Genomic DNA, 24,987 nt, shown 5'->3' on the forward strand with positions numbered 1-24,987 from the left:
TTATGCACAAGGGATATTTAGCCTTGTTAATGCATTTGTAAGTTCATAAAACACTTAGCCAGATGCTGAATAGAGAATTGCTGGACTATTCTGTTCAATCAGTAGTGGCTATCAATCAAGTACTGCCAGGTATTAAAGTCTTCCTGGGTTTGATTAATTCTATGTCAAAATTTGTTGACATGGTATATCTGAATTTTATTGATCAACCTGGATTGGTCAGTGATGAGCCTGTGTGTTTTGGTGCATAAGATGGGAACATTTTTTTAATATATAGTGTTAAAAATCACACAACACCAGGTTATAGTCTAACAGATTTATTTGGAAACACTAGCTTTCGGAGCGCTGCTCTTTCATCAGGTAGTTGATAAATAAATCTGTTGGACTATACCCTGGTGTTGTGTGATTTTTAACTTTGTACATCCCATTCCAATACTGGCATCTCCAATTCATATATTGTGCGTTCTATGAATCACAGCCTATAAGATGGATAAAAAATATTGACATTAAATGTGTTTTAAAATGAACCATTCACTCTGAAAATAATAAATTGACATGCTTTAAAACAGGGTCTGAAAAGTTACAAACTGAAAATGCAGGAAGTGCTTCTGAGGCACACTGGGTACAGAAAAAGTGTCCTCAGAAAGAGGCTAGACTGATTAAGTATCTTAAATTTCCAGAACGTCCAACATCAAAGCTAAAGTCTGTAGAATACCTACCTTACTCCCTCATTGCAGCACTTGGATGAAGTTGAACTTGAGGATATAGTCAAAGCAGATGGCAAGAACAGAGTAACCAGAAGATTTCTGATTTAATTTTATATCCATTTAAAAGCTAGAGTTTCTCTCCCCTCCTCCATGCTTGCATTCAGACCACAGATTATAGGAATTGGAACATCATGTTGAGGTTGTACAGGATATTGGTGAGGCCACTTATGGAGAACTGTGTACAGTTTTGGTTACTCTGCTATAGGAAGGATACTATTAAATTGGAGAGGGTTCAAAAAATATTTACCAAGATGTTGCTGGCACTAGAGGGTCTGTATTATAATGACTTGTTGCATCGGCTGGAACTTTAGTCACTAAAGCTTAGGAGATTGAGGGGTGTCCTTATAAGTTTATAAAATCATGAGGGGCAAAGATAAAGTGAATAACAAATGTCTTTTCCCTAGGATGGGGGAATCTAAAACAAGGAGGCATATTTTTAAGGTGAGAGGAGAATGACTTAAAAGGAACCTAAGGCGAAACTTTTTCACAGAGGATTGTTCGTATATTGCATGAACTGTCAGAGGAAGTGGTAGATGCAAGTATAGTTTTAACATTTAAAAGACATTTGGACAGGTAAATGAATAGAAAAACTTAGAGGAATATGGACCAAATGCAGGCAAACAGGACTAGTATATTTTGGGAAACTTGGTCAGCATGGACGGGTTGGACTGAAGGGTCTGCTTCTGTGCTGTATGACTTTAAGATGCAATGGCACTTTTCTTCTCTTGCCTGTCACGAACAACTTTTTAAGACGTTGCCTCAATTATGTTACAGTGACAGACATGTGCTCCATTGACATCTCCCCCAAGTCCCTTGTTACAGCTCAGCGCTTTGTCAGTGGACGTCAGACAGACCTGTAATGCACACACCATCAAGAGCTGGAAACCTAATTAGTGAAGAATCTGGCCAAGAAATAACATTACATAAAAACCAAATTTCAGAAGATAGAAGAGGAGGAGATGAGTCCTAATTTTTAAGAAGTTTTTACAGGAGAAGTAATCAGCATTTACGTTACCTATACTTCAGTGTTGTACGACAATGAATGAAGAAAGAATCTCACATTTATTAACAGAAGACACATCACAACTCTGTCCCATTCATTAAGCTAGATAGTATAATTTCAGTGATTAACTAAATTACTAAAAAAGTCATCTGATCACTTATTTTACAACATTTTCAAACATGACTTTGATAAACCTCCTGCTCTATGTACCTAAATTACTTTTATGTCCACTGCCCAATACAATGATTTAATGCATTTCTTGATTTCAAAGGTATGCTATTATATGGCAGGGGTTTCCCAGTTTCCACAGAGTGGTTAAGTAGCTCCAATAAAATAGAGCAACCCAGTCGTTGAAAAGGCAGTGATATCGTCCAATTGTAACATTATTTGCTTCTTTCTTTCACTAATCTTCATAGTATTTCTGCATATGTATCAGAATGCAGATAATCCATTTTTCAGTAAATCACAGACACAGTCATCATCTGCTGTGTGGTATTTCAGTATTTTGGAGAGTTATTTTCAGAAAGATACTGGTAAAGATTGAGTCTTGATTAAATGCAAGTAACATTTTGTTGCTGGATGCCTAGCACTTCTTTATTAGATATTTTTCACAGCAAATAACATCAAAGGAACTCCCCAGCCTTCTGTAGAATTACCACCTTTTGACATGCTTAGCTAACTTTCTTCTGATATAACAGCCATGACATAATGAAAGAATTCAAGTAATCCAACTACAACCAAGTGAAAGTACAATCTCTAATCTGGAGATTGAAATAATTGAAGAGAATTTCTGATCATTCAGCTGACATCCAAAAAGCTAGTCATCATTGTTGCAAGCTAATATCACAAGGATTACCAAATTAAGTGTCAACAGTAACACTGATAACCTGCGTTGTAACATTTGACTTAACAGCCTTACACAACTATTAAAAATATTAAATTTTAAAAAACTATTATAAAAAGATAATAAATTAAGCTTTGTGGATATTAGTCTGCATTCACTGTTTCTTTTTAAAAATCATGTTCTTGCATATACACACATTTACATTTGGTTTTTGCTGTCGTCCATACATTGAGGGAGGGGCTGGGCGGGGGGGAAGGGCAAATGGATCTGCCCGTATCACAGGATCTCCTTTATGGGATGGAGAATATGGCTTGTTGGCAGCACGGCCTGTGTTGACTGGCTAGAAACGGATCAACAGGAGACAGAAATGGAACAGACAGGATAAAAGAAATTAAAATAAAGCTGCTATAGCAGTATAGAGTGAAAATCAAACATGCAAAATATATTGAAAGAGTCAGTAGTGCATCCGTCACAAAAGGTAATTTTATTTTATGGCCCAGATAAGCTCCATATTAGCTGGTTATCAATGAAGAGTGCGAACTAGTTTATTAACCAAGCCTGCTAGATTACTCATTCAAGGTAAACAGTGCTGGAAAATGCTGTGTATTGCTCCAGTGACAGCATGTAATATTTCTTGGTGTTGACAAGGCATAATACCCCATAAAATGATAGACTTCTGCCCTATCATTTTGTCTAAAAAAACTGCATTTTTGTTCATTGAAATGAAAGGAGCTGAATAGGATCTCCTTCTGTCCAATTTTCAGCACATTATGTTTGGATAGAATGTCCTTTGGCTCCTTCCAGCTATGGAGCAATCTATGCCCAAAATATCTGCAATTGTAAGGTGATGCAAAAAAAAACCTGGAAGGAGAAACAGTTTCCACTTTAACTAAGTAATGCCAGTTCCAACAAGTTGATACAAGAACTTGAATATCAAACTCAGGCCATGCTACTGACAGTGACTATTCACAATGTAATAAATAGCTACTAAATAAACTACCAACAATCACCAACTTTCCTCTTTAGCATGGCTGGATTAAAAAGTATATAATACGCTGTTTAAAATGCAGTGACATTCAAATTTTTTTTATCAGTCTACAAAAAGTTTGGCTCTCTGTTTAGGTCAAAATATTATCTCCTAAACAATTTTAATCTTCCTTTAAAGCTTAAGACTGTCCAAGATTTGATACAATTCCCATTTTGAAAAGGCTCTTAGAGTTATAGAGATGCACAGCATGGAAACAGACCCCTCAGTCCAACTCACCCATGCCGACCAGATATCCTAACCCAATTTAGTCCCACCAGCCTGCACCTGGCCCATATCTCTCCAAACCCTTCCTATTCATATACCCATCCAGATGTCTTTTAAATGTTGCAATTGTACTAGCCTCCACACTTCCTCTGGCAGCTCATTCCATACACGTACCACCCTCTGCGTGAACAACTTACACTAATAAGCTCACGTTTTCCTCAGTGATTTCTCTCACTCTCAAACTCTGCCAGCCTTTTTCACTTTCCTCTATCTAATTAATGAATGCATTCTCTTTTGCAACTTAAAAATTTAAACTCCACTGTTTTGTACAGTGCTTTTCCTCCTGTGCAGACTTCCATGTAGCAACCATTACATACTACAAAGTCTAAGAGTGTGATGCTATAAAAGCACAGCCGATCAGCCAGCATCCGAGGAGTAGGAGAACCGACATTTCGAGCATACGGCCTTCATCAAGAATGAGGCTTCTGGCCAAAGGGGGCTGAGAGATAAATGGGAGGGGGGTGGAGCTAGGTGAAAGGTAGCTAGCAATGTGATAGGTAGATGAAGGTGGAGGCGATGGTGATAGGTTGGAGAGGAGGGTGGAACGGATAGGTGGGAAGGAAGGTAGACAGATATGAAAGTTCAAAAGGCCAGTACTGAGTTGGAAGGTTGGATCTGGGATATAGTTTGGGGGGGGGGGGGGGGGGGGGAGGAATGAGGGAACTGGTGAAATCCACATTAATCCCATGTGGTTGGAGGGTCCCAAGGCGTTCTTCCTCCAGGAATCAGGTGGTTAGGGTTTGGCAGAGGAGGCGGCCCAGGACTTGCATGTCCTTGGCGGAGTGAGAGAGGTAGTTAAAGTGCTCAGCCACAGGGCAGTGCAGTTGGTTACTGCATGGTTCCCAGAGATGTTCCCTGGGATGTTCCACAAGTTGGCATCCTGTCTCCCCAGTATAGAGGAGACCACATCGGGAGCAATGGACACAGTAGATGATATCTGTGGAAATCAGGTAAATCTCTGTCAGATGTGGAAGCATCCTTTGGGGCCTTGGACGGAAGTAAGGGGGGAGGCGTGGGTGCAGGTTTTGTACTTCGTGCAGTGGTGGGGAAGGTGCCGGGAGTGGAGGGTGGGCTGGTGAAGGGCATGAACATAACAAGGGAGTCGTGGAGGGAATAGTCTCTCTGGAACACAGATAGGGGTGGGGAGGGAAATATCTCCCAGGTGGTGGGGTCCGTTTGAAGGTGGTGGATGATGTGATGTATGCCATCTGGGATGTTCTATGGTAGAACTGGTCCTCTTGGGAGCAGATGCGGCAGAGGCAGAGTAATTGGGAATAAGGCGTAGTGTTTTTACAGGAGGCAAGGTGGGAGGAGGTGTAGTCCAGGTGGATGTCCGTGTTGAGTCGGTCGCCCGCAATGGAGATGGAGGGGTCCAGGAAGGGGAGAGAGGTGTCCAAGGTGATCCAGGTGAACTTGAGGACAGGGTGGAAGGTGTTAGTGAAGTTGATGAATTATTCAACCTCCTCATGGGAGCACAAGCTGTCGCCTGCACATTCTTTCACAGGACCCAAGTGCTAACATTCTTGGATTATGAATTACACACTTTTCCTTGTAATATCAAGAATTTTGAAACTCAATTGATATCTGAAAATACTTTCTGATTTAACCTAACGCAATACATGACTTTATTAATTTCCTTCAGAAACAAGTTACACACGCACACCACCCAACTTGAAATTTCATCTTCACACAGTGTGAGATACAACTTAATCTGCATCCTGTATTTGCTACTCAGTGTGCATTTCAGAGTTTGTACTCTTAGTTCTACAGAATGACTTATTCAATGTGTGATGTTATTTAGTCAACCTGCCTAGTCACTAGACAGAAATGCAATTTCCCTGACAGCTGCTTGATTACGCAGACAGTTGTTGGGTTATTCAGGCAGCTGTTATTAAATACAAAAGCCAAGCACTGCAAACACTTGAGATCTGAAATAAAAATAGAAAATGCTGGAAATATTTAGCAATTTGGGTCACATTGGGACAGAGAGAAACACTTTAAATCAATGACCAATCAGAACAAGAAAAAACCTGAAACGCTTTGTTTCTCTGTCCACAGATGATGCCGCACCAACTGAATATTTCTAGCACTTTTGTTTTTATATTAGCGGTTAGTGATTATATTGGAAACAGAGAGCCCAAGAATACTGCAAGTTGCATCCAAAAGAATATCTATTTCTAAATAGAATTTAGAAATTTCTAAATGCAGTGGCATTGTGCAGCAATGATTTCACGGTTACAGAGCAAGTTTCTTAAACCTGGAACATTTTACAAGGATAGAATAGCTTCCAATTTGAAACTTATTTTAATTACAGTTAGTACAGTTTTCAAGCAAATGGGCAGCATTATGCAGACATATTTAAAATCTCAAGTAATTCCTTTGAAAATAGGTTCCATTATCTTCAACATCCCCTTTATGCTCATATCCAATATTGAATACATTTCAGCATTGTATATTGAACAGCCAGTAGCTGACTAATCCAGAATCTAGATTTATAATTCAAAGCGCGTGCATAGAACAGAACATGCTAAATTTGAAAAAAATACCCTGCCTTCTCAAAGGATGAAGGTGAAGTGAGTGACAAAGATTCAAAGTTTGCATTCACCTATAAAGAGAAAATGGAAATTGCAATAAATTGGGAAAGGCCAAGTTTACAAATCCCATGAGAATAAAATTCCACCGCCATTCAATTTCTTAACCTTACAGTAACAACTGTCGCTGTTGGCACTGTAAACAGAACGCACTACAGATGCTGGAGATCATAAACAAACCAGAAATTGCTGGAAAATCTCAGCAGCATCTGTGGAGAGAAATCAGAGTTAATGTTTCAGGTCCAGTAATTGTTCTTCAGTTATGAGAAAGGGTCACTGGACCCGAAATTTTAACGCTGTTGGCATTGTGTCAGTTAAATTTCTGAAATAAGCAATTTAATAATGTATTTATAAATAGAACCTCAATCAAATAATACATTCCTACTACTTATATTTAAAAGTGAAACTTTAAACAGTGATCGATTCTTATACCAAACAATGATTTCAAAAATCAAGGATGTTTTTTAAGATTCTTTGCCTTCATGTAAGCTAATATGAAAATTCATGTTACTGCTTGAATTCAATAACTTGCATCCTGATGTCACTATGTTACTTCTTACATTTACTGTGACCTTCAGAAAAATGCTAGTTCAGTGTCAATACTAAGAGTCATTTGTTAGTATTATGGCCCCTTTAGTATTAGCTGCAAATTTGGCCAATTTGCACATTAGCTTCTGACTGCAAATCATTGATGTGAATTAAAAAATTAGTTGACTCAGTAATAAACAGGGATCAAATGTTATAAAGTGTAGTAACACACTGTACACAATGTTTATTGTGTGGGTAATTTCGAAGTCAAACAAGCAATTTTCCTTTTAGTTACTGCCTTGCTCTTCCCCCAACATTTGTACACTTTCTAGCCAACATTGGTAATATTTTAATAATTCTACAAGATCTGGCTGGGAACATGGGATCATAGGAGTAGTAGGCAGTTCAACCCCTCAAGCCTGCTCTGCCACTCTGGCTGATCATCTATCTCAATCCCAATTTCTGCACTATCCCCACATCCCAATAGTAACTGGAAATCTGTGTCTTGAACTTCCTAAATGACTTAACTTCCAGACTGAGTAGACTGCTCAAAGATTCACCCAAACGTAACAAAGTCACATTTCTAAAAAGATAGAACACTCTAAACTTCATCATCCTAACTACTGCAGCCATCACAGATATAGTAATCAGGATAATACAGACAAGTCACCATCAAAATGGATCAAAAGTTTTAATGCCTAATTACAATTATAGTATAAACTTCATATGTATAGAATAATTCTAGACATCAGCACATTTCTGAAGCTATATACATAAAGAAATCAAACTGTATACCTCCAGAGTAAATGAAGTATATTAGAAAGAAAATTAAACTGAAGCTGAACCTTTGAGAAATCTTCATTAATCCAATGATATTAAGAAATATCTGTAATCATGAAAGATAAAATACTTCCATGCCTGTGGTTGAAATTGCAGACTGTCTCCATCACTGCTACTGTCATCGGTCTGACAGGCAATTGACACCATGGCTCTAGTGGGTATAGATGATTGTGGCTCAACTTGGACAGCAGTGGTCTGTACTACAGGTAGAGAGAAGGAACGTGGATGCCTTTCTTGTGTAAAGGGCTGTAAAGGGCTTAATGGAGTAGGTGGTAATGTTGAAAGGACAGGTGGCTTCTGATATTCATCAAATGAACTATTCTGCTGAGGTGCAGGCTGAGATCCTGGGAGGATGGAGGTCAATGGGTTAGAAGATGATTGTCGGGAAGGCAAAGGGAGAGGAGGTGGAGAAGGTACAGTAGGAGGAAGTGAGGATGGCACAGGGGGAGGGGGTGGGGAAGGCAAAGGAGGAAAGGGTGGGGAAGGTACAAAGGGAGGAGACAGCAGAGAAACTTTCGGAAGTTCACTCTTTCTTTTATCTTGTTTGATTGGGGGTGAAGGTGAAACAGAGTGGGGTGATGGAGTGGAACCCTTCGAAGAAGGAGGGGGTTCTGGAGTGATTATTATCTGGAGAGAAACACACAGCTTTAGTACCAAGAAATAGATGTAGATTAAGGGATAATTTCATACATTTCAAGCCAATTTGCACCATGCTTCAAGCTTTTTGACAACATGTTTATGAAAAACAGAGCTCCGCAGCATTTAACAAATACTGAACATACAACTGGAGTAATGTCTACCAATATATCAGTCATGTTGAGCTGAGTTACGAGCATTTTCTTAAGCAAACAGATCTTAAAGAACCTTCAGCTATGTCACTTGCAAACACAGGTTAGTCTTAGCCTTATAGTAAATATCAAAGACTGAGCAAGGCATGGGTTTGTTAAAAAAATAAATTTCAAACACTACTGAAAACAAGCAACATTGATTAAATTCTTTTGTACTATTTACGACCTGGTTAGCATTAACTAGAAACAACTGAGCTCACAGGAGCGCTACAAAAAAAACCCATAGAATTAAGAGTTACACTTAGATCACAGTGACAAAAATAAAACTGTACATTAAAACCAAACCTACAAATCTCCCACAAAGAACACTGCAAAGGCAGAAAAGCATGTTCTACAATTTTTTGTACATTTGGCTTGGGGAAATTATCACCGAAAGTTGCTTCAGCCGACACCAAGCACTTACAATTACAGCAATTACATTCATTTGATCTGTGCCTCAGTTGCTTTATATACTTTCCTCTGGATGGACACCATCACCTCATCCAACTACAGCTAAATACACAACAAAACTAGCAGCTGATCAAGCAGAAAACCCTATACATGGTTGTACAAACAAATGCACAGAAAACTATTGAGTTCACGGCTCAATCAGAATTGCAACAAATTGTTAAGCAGCCCATGCACAAGACATTATCAATTTTTTCAAAGCATCAAACCTGGTTTCATGCATTTCTTTGTAATAATTTTTCATGCATTCTTCTAACTACCTTCTCAACCACATGAGTTCCCTCCTCATGTTTCCTTACAGGTTTTGAAGTGATGACCAACCCCTCAGTAAGCCAGTCATCCACTTTTCTATTCTTGGGCTCCTTCTTTTCGATTCCCAGTCTGCCATGCAGTTCCTCAATAAGCCTATCCTGAGACACGTTCTTATTAAATATAACAGGCCCAAATTTGCGGCGTGGTACCTCCTCTCGATTCATCGGGTGTACATTTGAAGAATGCTTTGTCCTCTCAATAAGAGATTTCATCTGCACCATAGGGAACATTGCACAGTGAAACCACAATCCTGCAAGTTACACAGATACACTCTTCAAACTTAGCACTCATACTCAGTACATTTACCGTGTAGCCTTTACATGTTGCCACGTGCAACACTTACCTTGATGTAACAAAACGATCCAAACTCCTACCAAGTTGAAGAAATGGACGTGCAAATTTGACAACAATTAAAGCTTTAGCCTTGTAAGCGGCCTAGGCAGAAAGGCTCAAAATTAAATCCTCACGTCTGTGTGCCAATTTCCTGTTTAATTGACTTGATAATAACCAATTCAACCGAATCCAGACAAGATATGCACAATTTCAATAGAATATTGGTATGGAAACCAGTTCTGCGATTAATTTAAGTGTAGAATCAAATGCATCTCTCAAATCCCCCGACAAAGTGGTCTTTGATGTCATTATACCTCCTAAGATCTAGTCCTCTTTGTTAAATGCACTGCATACCAGGGTAAAATGCACTGCATACCAGGGTAACTACCTGCCTGGCAAGCCTTCAAGTATAAAACCTACTGGATGATCAAAGAGATGCAAATGATTTTCCACACATTTGAGATATAGTCCATTGTCTGTATCCCACATATGTGGGTGGCACAGAGAGCTCTATCCCAGCGAGGGGACACACAAAATTAGACTGACTTTAGTGTTTTTGAGTGTTTGCGATTTGGAAAGTATGGTAAGTAAAGCTCACCTTATTAATACATCCACAAAGCACCCCAATACTAGTAATGTCATTAAAACAAAGTTAGCATTGGCTGTGATAGGAACAATGTTAAGTGCTTTAAGTTCTGCAAAAATATAACGTCTGTGGTCTCACACTATTCTGACCATGCAGAAATTCATGCAACAAATCTCTGTAAAACATTCCACATTTAAACTTTCCGCCTGCCTGACTAGAAGCAGAAATCCGTTCCACTGTCAGTATTTGAACTGGAGGTAAATCAAATTGCTTCTCTTGTGCACTCTCATTGGATCGAAGATGTGGTGAGCAATGATACACACCACTTCGTTCTAGTTCCATCTCTCTTTGTTTTGGTTGCTGCTGTGCTGCCTGCAGTACAGACTTTTCATACGACTTGTTTATGCTAAGTAACTTTGTAGAATCTTTTCCTCCAAGTTTGGATCTATCTGCGATACTTTGTTGATACTGTGGTTTGCTAGTCACCTCCATATTCAAGGTGGAAAGTTCCATCGTATTTGGACACACCAATGCTCTCTCCACTGACACCACCTTCGCTTCAAGGACCTCTTGATTAGTCTCCACACGTTGTTCTGACACAACCTCAGGATACAAGGCCAACAGTTTATCAATAGCTTCATTCATCTCACCAAAATCACTAATCAAGGATGGAGCAATCTCCTGTTGTCCACTGCTTGAGGTCAGTAGTTTGGACACAGGCCTCTCTGTTTCAGCAACATTTGAAGAACTTGATCTAACTTTTTCTTTCACTTCTGCGGTATTCATCTGGCTCCCAGGTTTTTTCTCAGTTTCCACTATCTTCATATCCCGGAGGCTGGTCTTGTGAGATTCAGAAGATTCTGAAATGGGTGGCATCACTGACAGAGAAACATCAGTGCCTGGTTCTGAAACTGCATCTGCATTAGGTGAACTCACTGAGCAAAAGACAGATGGTTGAAGGTCTAGATGGTTGAGCAATGAAGTGGTAGGATTGGGTAATGTGGAAGCAGATGGGTGCAAAGTGCTTAGGTCCTCATCAATGTGCAGCAGCTCTAGTGGACTGGGTGTTCGTGAAAGTGGTGAGGGCAAAGCTGTGTTATTGAGCATAAATTGGGAATTGCAAGACATGGACATCAACACCCTAGCTGTTGATGGCTTAATGACAGGCTGGGCAGCAGCAGACACTAGCAGGGCATCTGAAGCTGAGGTTTCTTGCTTTTCCTCTGGTTCAACACTTATAGGACTTACAGTACCAGCCTGAATTGAGGAAAGGAGAGCAACAGAAAGAACAGGGGAAGAAAAGGTAAATTGGACAACAATAAAGAAAATGAATGAAGATGATTTTAATGATGCACTCCTGCCCTTACCTGTCCCCTGCTGAAAGACATCACATTACACTCAACCTGTGACAACTCCAAGACACCCAAAGTCCCATCTGTTCTTCTAATGGTTCACCTTGCAGTGGGTTCCCCAGTATTTTATACGCCATTTATTCCTCAACACATCAAGCATGTCATATGTTGCATTCTTCTGATGTCTCAAATTCCATTTATTCCCCCAATATTTTGTGCCCCTTCTGAAAATTATATTGGCTACATACCTCACATCTGACCTTTATATATCTGTGTCCTCCCCATGGTTCACCTCCATCCACAAAACAGAATAAGACAATACTGTATCCACAACACTGCTTCTTATGCCCCTTTTGGTACTGTATTTTCCATAAATCTCGTACAATCCATTTCTCTAATCCTGGGTGCCATCTCTTTCCTACAAGCCCACCTGGAATACTATTATCCAAAACAATTATTCCATGCAAAATGATGTACTGAATGATTATTGTCATAATCTACAGATTAGATTAGTAGATAGTTCAAGGATAAATCAATTCAAATTCTTCCAAATTCATCCAACATATATCTTCCAATAATACTAACTTGCAGGCTTCTCAAAAATAAGTTACAACCCTCTAAACCAACTCCAGTTATGCTATAGTTAACAATTATTTGAATGAAGCAGTCATATCTTACACAACCGCTTCAGCAAGATGGAGATGACCCATTCTTGACTATTTACAGAGACACCTCCAAGTACTGCACTTTTTCCCAAGTAAAGTTTTAGTCCACTAAATAACTACCAAAACTGTTGAGAAAGAGTATTTGAACCTACTTTTTAAGTTCAAAAGTAATATACAATGTTTTTTAAACTGAGCACATCCCCTCTACCTTGATAAGTAACAGATGCTTACTGCAGGTTACACCTCCCTGCATTTTCACCACTTCAAACAGCATACCTAGCTGGCCTGAGAGTACTGTGTAACAAACATTTTTGCTTGGCTTTTGCATCTTAGATACTGGAGTCAGGAAGACAGGAATCCAGTTACACTCACATTGAAAACAGAGAGGGATTCCATCAACTCATCGAGCTCACGAGTTGCTGAGGATGCAGAAATGCGGGCCTGTTGTTGAGTAGGAGTGTCACGCTGAGAGGGTGGTCCTTCCACAGGAGAGACAGCTGTTGCAGGACTGAAAACGAGACCAAACTAGTCAGCATCATCCGTAACTACAACACGCCACACTAGTATGTAGTGCCGGAGTTGAAATCCATTTTACTGCCTGTAGGCAAATACTCTGCATTGATTCAATTCAATGTTAATCAAAAATTATATATTCCCAATCAGGTACACAAATAATTCTCTTTAGAATTAGTCTGTTATTTATGATGTCAAATGCAGACAGTCAAAACGAACTGTGAAATCTTAATGGTCAGCAGGTTAAGTAGTGCGAAATAATGGAACTAATGACGGAACACAGGAAAGGATGAGACGGAGCACAAAAGGAAAAATGAGGTGAAGCAGGAGGTTGAAAGATAATAATAATAATGAAAGAGGATGTCACAGAGTATAGGTAGGAAGCGAGAGTTGGAGAGGGAAGAGGGAATGCTATTGAAGGAAAATTCAGATTAGTAGGCATAGAAATAGAAGTATAAAACACCAATTTTCAAGAAGATTTTAAAATAAAGTCAGTGGATGTGGCAATGATAGTAACTTGAGGGAATACAAATTCAGCAGGTTGAGAAGCATCCAGAGAGAGAGACATACAAAATTAATGCTGAGTTCAATATATCTCTTCTTTGGACCTTCAGTAGAGTCACATTGGACTCAAAATGCTAACTTTCTCTGCACAGATGCTACCAGAGCTACTAAGTTTCTCCAGCACTTTCTATTGGTATTTTGGATCTCTAGTTCCCAATACTTTGCTACTATTATGGGTTAAGGGGTTTACTATAAAAGAGAAAACAAAATGGAGTGAATGAAGAGGAAGATGCTGCTGAAATCTTGTTCATTGGAACAAATAACTTTGGACAATGGAGAGGGTAAGTGCTGGGGTGCAGGCTGCAGGTGTGCTCAACTGGAGACAGGAAAGCCCAAGTCATTTTCAAGAAGAAATTGGATAATACAGAGCATTTCTTGAGCATGAGGTAATGTGAACTTCCTTAAGATTACAAGCTGTTTGTGTGTTCTCATGAAACTGTGTTACAAATATGAAGTTGATAAGCTGATGATGTTTTACAGTTGGTTTAATTTTAAGATAAAATGCAGTGGCAAAGGTGATCATGTGACCTGCTCCAAATCCTACTTAACAAGAAGCCTGGGTGGCTTGGTTGCTACAGCAACAGAGGGGCCCAAGTTATTTTACAGGCAAGGCAGTGCAACATGTTCACAGCTTTGTGCAATGGAAAGAATATTTGTCCTGATTTTAGGCAGGCTCCAGTGTTGTATGGATATGCAAGAAATGCCAGGTTTTATAAACTTTAAATTCTCTATTTAGTTCCTAGATAGAGGGGTTTTGAAGGTAATCAATCAATTTCTACAGGGATACAAGGCACAAACAATTCACATTACCATGGAGATGAACTTTGAGAGAAAAACAGAGCATAGAAGCCACAAGAGTATTGCTTAGATCCTAAACCCTTCAAACAGGCAGTCTGCAAGAATCTGAGAGGAAGAGAAAGAGCAATGCGATAGAGATAGCCAAGATTACACCTACAGATCTTTCAGTTGAATAGGAGAAGCAAGGCTTGATTAACTGAAGGACAACTACATATACATACTTTGGACTGGGAACTGAGCTCTCCAGTTCATCCAATAAGCTTTCCACACTGGGTCGCACATCCTCAATTCCTCGACTACCATTTCTCTTGGGCTTTTCTTTTGTTGGGGGAGGCACCTTCTTCCCGACTTGAGTTCCATTTTCCTGACCAGTATATTGAGAGCCAGTCACTGGAGCATGATGGGAACTGCGGTTGGATTCCTCTGAAGAGCAACAATCAAAAAAGTTTAATTAAGCTTATTTAATTCTGTTAAGCTCAAGTTTCATTTAAAGCTACCTTTGAATCTAACTTTACTGACTGTTCTCTTAAGTTGGGTTCGTGGTTGCTGCCTCTGAAGATTTTTCTTTAAAAATTGATTCACGGGATGTGGGCATGTGAGCTTGGCCAGCATTTATTGCCCGTCCCCAGAGGTCAGTTAAGAGTCTACCACAGTGCTGCAGGCCCAGACCAGGTAAGGATGGAGTTTCCTTCCCTAAAGGACATGAGTACACCAGATGTATTTTCCAACAATCAGCCTGGTTTCATGGTCATCAGAGTCTTTATTCCAGATTTTTTTTATTGAACTCATATTTCATCATCTGCCATAGCAGGATTTGAACCCGGGTCCCCAGATTCATGGTCTAGCCATAATACCACAAAGCCATTAACCTCTAAAATATTTTAATTTCTCCTCTCTTAATCTTGCTCATCTCTCAGATAATGAAACACCTTGTACTTACATAACATCTCAGTTCTTCAGGACATCCTACAATGCTTTATAGTTTATGGATCACCTCTCAATCACAGTTGCTATTGTAGGTAAAGGTAGCAGATAATTCACACATCAGGCTTTCCCACATATTCCAACTCAATGAATAAACTACTAAATAATCTGTTTCTACTGTTATTGACTGAAAGAAAAATATCAACAAGGACATGGGAATCATTTACAGCCAACTCGGCTAACGGATGGAGCATTGGTTTAATGTCTCATTTGAAACACTGCATTTATTAAGCAGCACACCTTGATGCACCAACCTAGATTACATACATTACTCTGTAATAGGGCTCAACATTCTATCCCTTCCCCCTCTGCAACAATCTTTAATTCAGAGATTAAATGTTTCAAATTATGTAAAACCAGCTTTCTCCTTAACAAAAACAACTACTTATCAACATGTGCTGGGCCGCACCTTGCTTACTCCCTAAGTTGGCATAACTGGATGCCCTGTGGTAATCAGAAAGCGTTATTTTAAGTTTGAACAAACAAATAGAGCAGATCCATAAGGATCTGGAATCACAACTGAAGTGTACTGCCATAGGAGGTAAAATTCAATCACTAGTCATTGCAATTTCTCTAAAATCTAATGATATGGGGAAAGATGATTGCACAGTTGGCTAGTGCCCTGCAATACTATGTCAAAATGAAGCATAAAAAAGATTGCTGATTGAACAATTTCTTGGTAATTTCAGCTACTCTAAGAGATGTTTCAAACAACAGTAAGGCATTTCTCCAGGGGCAATTTTTACACTGTATACTAGTCAACTTTGAAAAATCCAGGATTTGGTCATCTGATCTAGTCAGGGGCCGCAGAGGACTCAAAGGATAATTGAACAAGATTAGCCATATGAAGTGTCAGATTTATTTATTTCAGCAATAATCAGTATTACACTCTATATTAACAAACATTACTGTATATACTTGTGTAAAAGTCAAATTTTTGGGGCTATTTTTAAAGGTTCAATTTATATGGTCCATTATTACACGGGCACTAGTTTTGAGGAGCTGAAATTCATGCTGCAGTTCAAAATACTGTTATTAGCAGGAGTTGATTGGATCTCTCAACTAATCCCGGACGAAGAAGAAAAAACACAATGAATTACAAAAAGGTAATTACTGGATAAAAGCAAGAGAAATATGAATGAATCACTGGTAGTAAATTTTATTTATACATACCGGTACGAAAATTTAACATCTCAAAGATTCATTGAAATCCTGCAAAATCACACTGTTCAACATAGTCATGGCCTGGTATAACGGCACATTTAAAATGAAACATTTATTAAATTCTGAATGTCTGTCTTGAACATCCCTGCCAAATTCTTCCATTGCAATCCCATTTACTCTTGTATGTAATGAACCTCAGCAACATTAACAAATTTGTCAAAGAATTAAAGGTATACGTAGCCAATATATCTCACTTGTATTCAGATATAATGACATAATCAAAATAATTAACCTTTTAATGGTATTCAACTTTTGGATGTATAGTGAACAATGTGTGATAAATATTGATAGATTTAGTACTGGTCTGAATGAATGAATGAATGAATGAATCAAAACATGCTGTATTAAACCAAGTGGGCTAAGTAGAATTGTGAATGAATAGAGACACAATATAGTTAACAAAGAGCGATGAGCAAAGTTACCGGTATGAATGAATGAATGCGATTTCGTTTAAGTGGGTTAATGGGAACATGCAATTTCCTTTGTAAGAGGTTTACAATGTGTTATAGCAGGGTTGATGTTTACATGAAATATATGGAAACTACAAGATATTTTGGCCAAAAATTAGGGGCTGACTTTTACATAAGATCAGAGTGGTGCTCGAAAAGCACAGCAGGTCAGGCAGCATCCGAGGAGCAAGAAAGTCGATGTTTCGGAACCTTTTGGCCGAAACATCGACTTTCCTGCTCCTCGAATGCTACCTATACCTGATCTGCTATCTATACCTGATCTGCTGTGCTTTTCCAGCACCACTCTAATCTGGACTCTGGTTTCCAGCATCTGCAGTCCTCACTTTTGCCTTTTACATAAGATCGAATTTTACATGACAATATGCGGTACATAAATATAGATTAAGTGCAAACATAGACTGACAGCTATACATCAAAGCAAACAGCGTACACTATCCCTCAATAATACTTACAAATACATTTACAACCTCACAACTGATTTATGCACCAGCGGGAAAATAGCATCTGTTCAGTTCTAAAAGGGGTCTTTCCGTTTCACACTTTTTCCATCTTTAGATGACATACACAAAAGAATCTTTTCCCAATTATCCCCCAGCCTTATGTTAAACAGTAGAGAATGAATTTTAAGTTCACAGTAGGTACTATGCTGCCATTCACCTTGGTACTGTAGTGTAGTTAGGATTCTGCACCTCCAAGTGAATCACATTTTCCTACCAAATTACCATCTTGATAATGAAACACTTTCATGGGACTAATATTATTTTCCAGATTCCTTGAGGCATCGACAGTAAAATAGAAGGTCAGAGTGGGAGGGGAGAAATAAGATGAACAGAACTAAGGAAAATTTCTTTCTCATTCTCAGCACTGATGCAAAATTCTTTTGAAAGAGCAGGACAAAACCAAACTGAAATACTGCTTAAAACTGTCAAGTTATCCACATATGTTATAGAAAATACTTGCCGGTTGCAAAGTTGCTGGGTGAGTTGCTTTGCACTACATTCAGTTCCAGGAGGAGACGATCCAGTTCTGAGAGGTTGCTGCCCAGAGCAGAGGTCATGACAACTGGTGAAGATTCTGAGGACTTTGTCTTGTTGGGGAAACTGCATACGTGACAAAGAAAGAGTGTGTTTATTATTTGAAAGCTCAAACGGCGCAGTTATACTTTACCACCGATACTGCCCAGTACTGTGACCGGCATCAGATTATATTGCAGGGAATAAACTTAGAGTGGTCTAATCTCATTACTTATTACAGATCAAACAAATGTGCCACATTTTCATCAGCTACATAAACCCTGCATGATTTCAAATTATTGGTCACAAAAAAGCTACAGATGACACTCACAGGAGGGCAGTATCATTCTTTGAGGCAAATGATCCAGAATTTCAAAATGGTGAAGCTGTCACTTACAAGCCTGTATCAAGTTACAGTATCAAATAGACAATAAATAAATCAGCTGATGTATTATGTTTAAAAACCATGTCACATCTGTCATCCTATCCTGTCTCTACAATTTCCTTCAACCCATTTTTTTCATCTGTCTGACTTTGGTGTTCCATACATCCCATAGCCCACTGTTAAAGATAAACTGCTTCACAATCATGACTCTGCCTTCTCAGAGCTTTCGTCCCTGAATCCCTGTTAACTCTTTCGTCTCCTTCAAAAAATTCCAAAGATCATCAAGTGGTACCTTTGTCTCCCTAAGCATCAATCTCTCCTCTATGTAGCACTTGGCGTATTTATTGCATAAACAGTGCAAACAAATGCAAGCTATTGTTGCAATGTCCAATCATGAAGAGAATTCTAACTTCTCGTCACCAAAACAATAAATTTATTTATATGTAGTGTGTTACTTTTAACATCAGAAATTGAGCAAGGTAGGATTAACTGAGAGGTATGATAAGTGTATTCACTTATGAGGCTATCTTTAAATCTCTCAAGTCTTTGACTTCTCATCCATTATCTACTCAGCTCCATTTTAGGAGACCTTATTATCTGGAAAGGGAATGTGTCAGCTGACAGTGTCACTCTGTTTACAGTGGCAGTCAGTCCTTGGCTATCAATGTGATTCTATTCAAAAAGGCAGTCCCAGTTTATCACGGTCATTCCACTTATTGACACACAGTCTTTTTTAAAAGAAATTAATTTGTCATAGAGTACCAATCTTAACAAAATGTTGTTAGCGTGCTTACAGAGGAAGTGCCTGTCTGCTGTTCTGTTTACGGAAGGAGTCATGCCTGCTACCTTTCTAAGAGAGAAGTCTTTCTGAATTTATGTCTTGGTGAAGAATCTGATATTGAAGCACAATCTTATCTGCTATTCCACTTAAGAGAGGGCCGTATCTCAGTCAGGTACCTGTAAACGTGGTCTTCCTCAGAGGAACGTGGAGCAGGAGGACTAACAGAGTCTTGTGAGAGAGAAGAGTTGCCTTTCACATTTGGCGGGTAGGTCTGCTGTTGTGGTTTAAAAGAGAACTCAAAATATTCAGTAATGAGAACAGTAATAATGAAATTAATAACAGTTTTAATATACCAGAATGTGGAAATGACAGGTATTTTTCAACTGAATATTTAACATACCTGTTGCACACAATTTCAATATTTTCTACAATTTAATTTTATGCCTAGATAGAATTAGTAGCAGCTAGTTTTCACATACCTTAATTATATACTCAAGTTTCCTTTTATCCCTAAATTGAGACATGAATTCCAAATACTGAATCTCTGCTACACAAAACTCTAATTTATCTCTAACCTGGATGTTGCTCTTCTCACCAAATAACAGGAAAGAAGCAAACTTGCACAATAGTGGATAATGCTGGTAATACAGGTATGAATCTTTGTTTGATTTATCTTATCGACTGTTTCTATCTTTATTCGGGGAGCTTGGACTTTTTTTTTGTCTTACCTTTCCCCTATATGGGGTGATACCTCGACTCAACGCAAACTAGCTTCTCTTGAAAGACTGTTCATTATTCATAACCCTTGATTCCCCCGTTACTCAAAAATCTCTCTAACTTCAGCTTGAATATATTCAATACCCAGCATCTATTGTTCACTGGAGGACAGAATTTCAAACACTAACGAACCTCAGGAGAAGAAATTTCTTCTCATTTCCATCTTCAATGAGAGACCTCTTATTTTGAAACTGCAGTCTCTAGCTCCAGATTCCTCGACGAGCAGAAAGATCCACTGAGCATCCAGCCTGTGGGAAGCCCCCTTAGAATCCTACATGTTTCAATGAGATCAACTCTGATTCTTCTAAACGCCAATGAGTTCAAACTGCTCAACCTTTTCTCTGAAGAAAGACACTTCAACCCAGGAATCAGCCTACTGAAAACATCACTGGATTGTCCTCAATGCAAGTATGTCCCTTATTAAGGAATTTAACCAAACTTTCACACAGCAGCCTGGTTCACCGGTGTCTGATAACGTACTGCTGTGGAAGGCTTTCCTACTTTTGTACCTCATCTCTCTTGCAATATAGACCAATATTCCATTTGCTGTTTGTATTATTTGCTGTACCTGCCTATTGACATTTGCGATCATGTACAAGGACTCCCATGTCCCTTTTTCCTCCAGAATTCTTTAGTCTCTCTCCATTTAAATATTTTTTCTATTTTTACCAAAGAGGACAATCTCTCATCTTCCTAGATTATACTTTGCTATTTTTGTATCTATTTACTTACCTTTCCTTGCAGACTCTTTATATATATTTCACAACTTTCTTTCCTATCTCTCTTCGCATCATCAGCAAATTTAGCTATAATATTCAATCCTTTCAGCAAATCATTAATATAGATCTTAAAAATAGTTGAGCACAGTTTAGAGAAAAAGGAAAAGGAGAGGCACAGATAATTGCCAAAACCTAGGGATATACATTAGAAGCAAAGAACCAAAATGATCAATAACTTGCAATCTCATTGCCTAACAAAGTGACTACAATACCTTGGGAGAGTTGGCCACTCCAGTAGAAGGGGAGCCCTCTTCTTGATAACCCTATAAAACCAAAAGAAAGTATGTCATACATGTGTCAGAAACAGAATTATAAAAATTAAGCACAAAAAGAAGGTACTCTGACTACAATCTCTTCAAGAGCATGTACCGACTGTTCTCAATTTTATGTTCATTTTGATTATCCCTATTTAATATTTACCCCACGTCTTTCAAATACATCTGTCAACTCAAGCTTAATAACTTATGATAAATTATTTCACATTCTAATAAATAAGAGGAAGGGAAATATCTGTAAGTGCTCAGATTCAGAAACAATAGCAAAAATGGTGGAAATACATAGTAGGTTTGCCAGTTGCTGTAGAGAGAGAATTAATTTCTAAGTTTTGCAAAATATTGCACTAAAAATTCTCTCTTTACACATGGTGATAGACTTCACATGTATCAATTAGGATACTTTGCTTTTGGAACTCGAAAGTAAAACAGAGTGTGTGGTAAAGAAATAGCTGTTAACTTGCTTCTTTGTTCCTGTGGCATTAACAGTTTTTCATTTTACAGATTTGCTGACAAGACAAAAAACAATCTCTCACCATTTACCCACTCAAAACTTTTTGCGGAGATAAAGGATCTATGTTCCTCTTAACTTCTTTGCGTCAGTGCAGAAACTCTTATTTTTCAAAATGTTCTTCAACTGATTTATTACTGGTGCGTACTAGCAAATTTCTGCAATTTTTTTTATGGTTGCAATACTTATGCTCGCATTGAATTGCTCAAAGTCTTGCAAAAATGCAACACCACTTCTTTCCTTTAGTATTTAATTCCCTTTGTAAAATATACAGATCCTGCCTGAATTTTATGGTTTTCTTCCCCTGCATTTGTACCTTTAACGATAAATGAATGTACATTGAGATTTCACTGATCCTCCACTACGTCTAAAAACTTATTGTTACAGTGTAAATCCCCTTACTGTTCTTTTTCTCAAAATGTATCTTTTCAGATTTCTCAAGTATATTAATCTCTTACTGGTTCACTAACATGTCTGAACTCATCTTAAAATGTACTGCATATTCCTCACAGATTGCAATTCCCCGCATTTGGCACAACCAGTAAACTTCAATATGATACCCAATAATAATATTATTTACATAAATTAAAAACAGGATATCATAGCTCAGAGCTGTGGGGCATTTTGTTATCTAAATTCCACCAATTTGAAAACCATGTACATATTCTCACTGTGGGAAAAGATCTGCCACCCTGCCTACCCACAGCATTGACACAAAGAACACAGAAATTCAAGCCCAGTCCAAATCACACAAGAGACACCCAGAATGCCTCAGCATTGACCAACAGGCTGACAAGGTAAACCGGACATGACCATAGTCACTCACAGACCAGGGAATACACTTTCCAAAGCAAACTGACAATAAGCTTCCTGGACTCGATAAACACAGCTGTCCCAAAGCCCGAAGGGCAGTTTTGTATCCCTGTGATACCAAAGCCTGTCGGTCTTTGGCTCAATCTACCAACTTACTTTCTTCTATGTGTGAGCCAAGTCCTGCGTGTTCTTTAAATGAAGCAATAGGAGAAGATATTCGGTCTCACACTTTTAGTTAATTTTAGCAGTAAGTGGATAAAGCATACAGAGCTCTGGGTCTAGACCTTTCTGTCCCTGACAAACTATGTAGTGTGTCAGTTCAGAAAGTACCACACCTTTCTGTTCCTGACCCAGTCTTTTTATATAATAAAAAACGTCATGCAATCACTGAGGTGGGATTATCTTCTGATTGGCTGTTGATCGGACTCCATTCCACCTCCTTGCATACCCGGATGTCCGACCCCACGTGACCTTGTTTTGCCCGCGAAACGGAGCACCACGTGACTTCCTTGCACTCCGGCGCGTGAAACAGAGCATCATGTGACCTCCTTCTGCACGCGCACGCGCGCGTAACGGTGCATCCCCATGCAGAGTATATTTACACTCGCAGCTAGCCATATATTTACAAGCCACACAAACGACAGGTCAGACGGCAAGGCACCAGAACACTTCGCTCACAGGAGAGAAACAATGGAAACTCCTTACTGCCAAAATAAGGGACATTCTCACCTACCCTTGAAGAGAGCTGGAATCTCCTGATTCCGTTAAGAAATGATTGATGCTGCCAGGATGTTTCATTGTATCTAGATTCAGGACATTCTTCTGATAACTGCTTTGCGATTATCACCATTACTAAATTATTTAATTATCAATAAAATCTAATTATTTTCGCTATTTTTAATTATCATTGTACAGTTTTCCTATAAAAACTGGCTTGATTCTCAGCTCAGGGAAGAGAACCATTGGCCTACCTGCACAGCCTGTCAGTCCTGTATCAGCCTAGTCAATTTCTCTTCCAGCCATATGGTAATAAACAGCTTGTCAATTTCACCAGATCTGGCTTGTGTGGTCTCTGTTCAATTGGGCTCACTTTTCCAACACTCACTATTATCTTTCTGCTCCCTAACCACCTTTCCATCCATGAAATTACATTCCTTTTAATGCCACGTGCCTCAATTTAAACAAGTCTCTGATGTGGTATTTTCATAAGTATCTCCTGTAAATTAATCCATATAGCATTCACTACCTCCTCTTTATCAATGTAAAATACTAATTTCAATGGCAAATTATGACAAGATTTTAATAGCCTGCTCTACCATCATTGGACTTTTGAAAGTCATGAAAAATTCATTTTGCCTACAACCCTTTCCCTCCATAATCAAGCACAATTGCATGCCTGTTGACACAAGGTCTAGACGACCCGCTTTGTAAAATCTCCAAGAATAGCCATACTTGCTGTCACACTTGGGACAAACTGCTCGTGGTATCAATTATAATATAAAATCAGTTTATATTCCTCCTGGTATCTACTACTTAAAATGTATGAAACGAACCGAGTAATCATTCGTTCACTTAAATGGCAGCATTAGATTATTTATATTACTTTACATCTTTGATACATCATATGTGGATCTTTATAAGACCATGTATATTTTAGGAGGACATCTGCTCACTCAAGATGTCGTCAGACAGGATAAAAGCAAATTACTGCGGATGCTGGAATCTGAAACCAAAAAAGAGAAAATGCTGGAAAATCTCAGCAAGTCTGGCAGCATCTGTAAGGAGAGAACAGAGCTGACGTTTCGAGACTAACTGACCCTTTGTCAAAGCTCTGACAAAGGGTCAGTTAGACTCGAAACATCAGCTCTTTCTCTCCTTACAGATGCTGCCAGACGTGCTTAGATTTTCCAGCATTTTCTCTTTTGATGTCAGACAGGAGTTTAGAACAAGATCATGTGAAAAACAGTCACTTGATCTCAATAGGTTGAGGAAGTAGCAAATCAAGAAAAGATAGATTTGGAAGAAAAAAACCAGGTCTCATATCCTTTATTGTCACATGCATCGAATGTAAAATAAAGTGAAACGTGTGTAGCGTTGCTTGCACATAAGCACCTTTCACAGAAAATAAATTGTTTTTTCCAAAACGTAGAGTGTCCAACTTTTCCTTCTCCGTTGCTACAGCATGCTGCTGCCCAAGTCCCACTCCAGGCTTCCCAGTAATACACCATGCCACCACAACAGTGTCCCACTCCGGGCTTCACAGCCCATGCCACACTACTGTAAGGGACCTACTACACGTGGAAGGAAGAGTCCCCCTCCAGGCTTCACAGGCCAACTGACTATCTCTGCTGCCAAGCTACCTCTGAAAATGCCACTCCCACTCCAGAGTCCATTGAAGCTTCCTCCTGCCAAAGCACTCTCTTTTTCAGGCAAGTTTGAGGGGAAAAAATGGGATAGGAGGAAAAGGGAAAAAAAGAAAAGTGCAGACAAGGAAGACATGCCTGAGCACAGGAGCGTAAATGCTTATTTTATATAAATAAAAATCAGTAGTTGTATACAGTAAATTTGGACTTAAAGAGATGGCCGTGTCTTAAAATGTATTCTTTAACTTAAGATGAAACAGACCACAACAGAGTCATCGAGATATGCAGCAAGGAAACAGGCCCTTTTGGTCCAAC

General features: G+C 38.9%; 1 protein-coding gene across 4 annotated transcripts in view; it reads right to left on the reverse strand.

Moving 5' to 3' along the window:
• Positions 1–24,987, reverse strand: part of LOC140487842 (paxillin-like) — a 158,838-nt gene that overhangs the window by 15,146 nt on the left and 118,705 nt on the right. The window contains exons 3-12 of one of the 4 annotated variants that reach the window (XM_072587145.1): positions 20,926–20,976; positions 19,334–19,431; positions 17,939–18,078; positions 14,522–14,723; positions 12,798–12,933; positions 10,619–11,665; positions 9,438–9,701; positions 7,961–8,509; positions 6,475–6,528; positions 2,808–2,951 (exon numbers count right to left, since the gene is read on the reverse strand). In XM_072587145.1, the coding sequence (XP_072443246.1) occupies positions 2,808–2,951; positions 6,475–6,528; positions 7,961–8,509; positions 9,438–9,701; positions 10,619–11,665; positions 12,798–12,933; positions 14,522–14,723; positions 17,939–18,078; positions 19,334–19,431; positions 20,926–20,976 (2,685 nt within the window). The remainder of the gene's footprint in view (positions 1–2,807; positions 2,952–6,474; positions 6,529–7,960; positions 8,510–9,437; positions 9,702–10,618; positions 11,666–12,797; positions 12,934–14,521; positions 14,724–17,938; positions 18,079–19,333; positions 19,432–20,925; positions 20,977–24,987) is intronic. The other 3 variants (XM_072587146.1, XM_072587147.1, XM_072587149.1) reach the window with 3 other exon arrangements.

This window comes from Chiloscyllium punctatum, chromosome 17, assembly GCF_047496795.1.
Source record: "Chiloscyllium punctatum isolate Juve2018m chromosome 17, sChiPun1.3, whole genome shotgun sequence".
Classification (NCBI taxonomy): domain Eukaryota; kingdom Metazoa; phylum Chordata; class Chondrichthyes; order Orectolobiformes; family Hemiscylliidae; genus Chiloscyllium; species Chiloscyllium punctatum.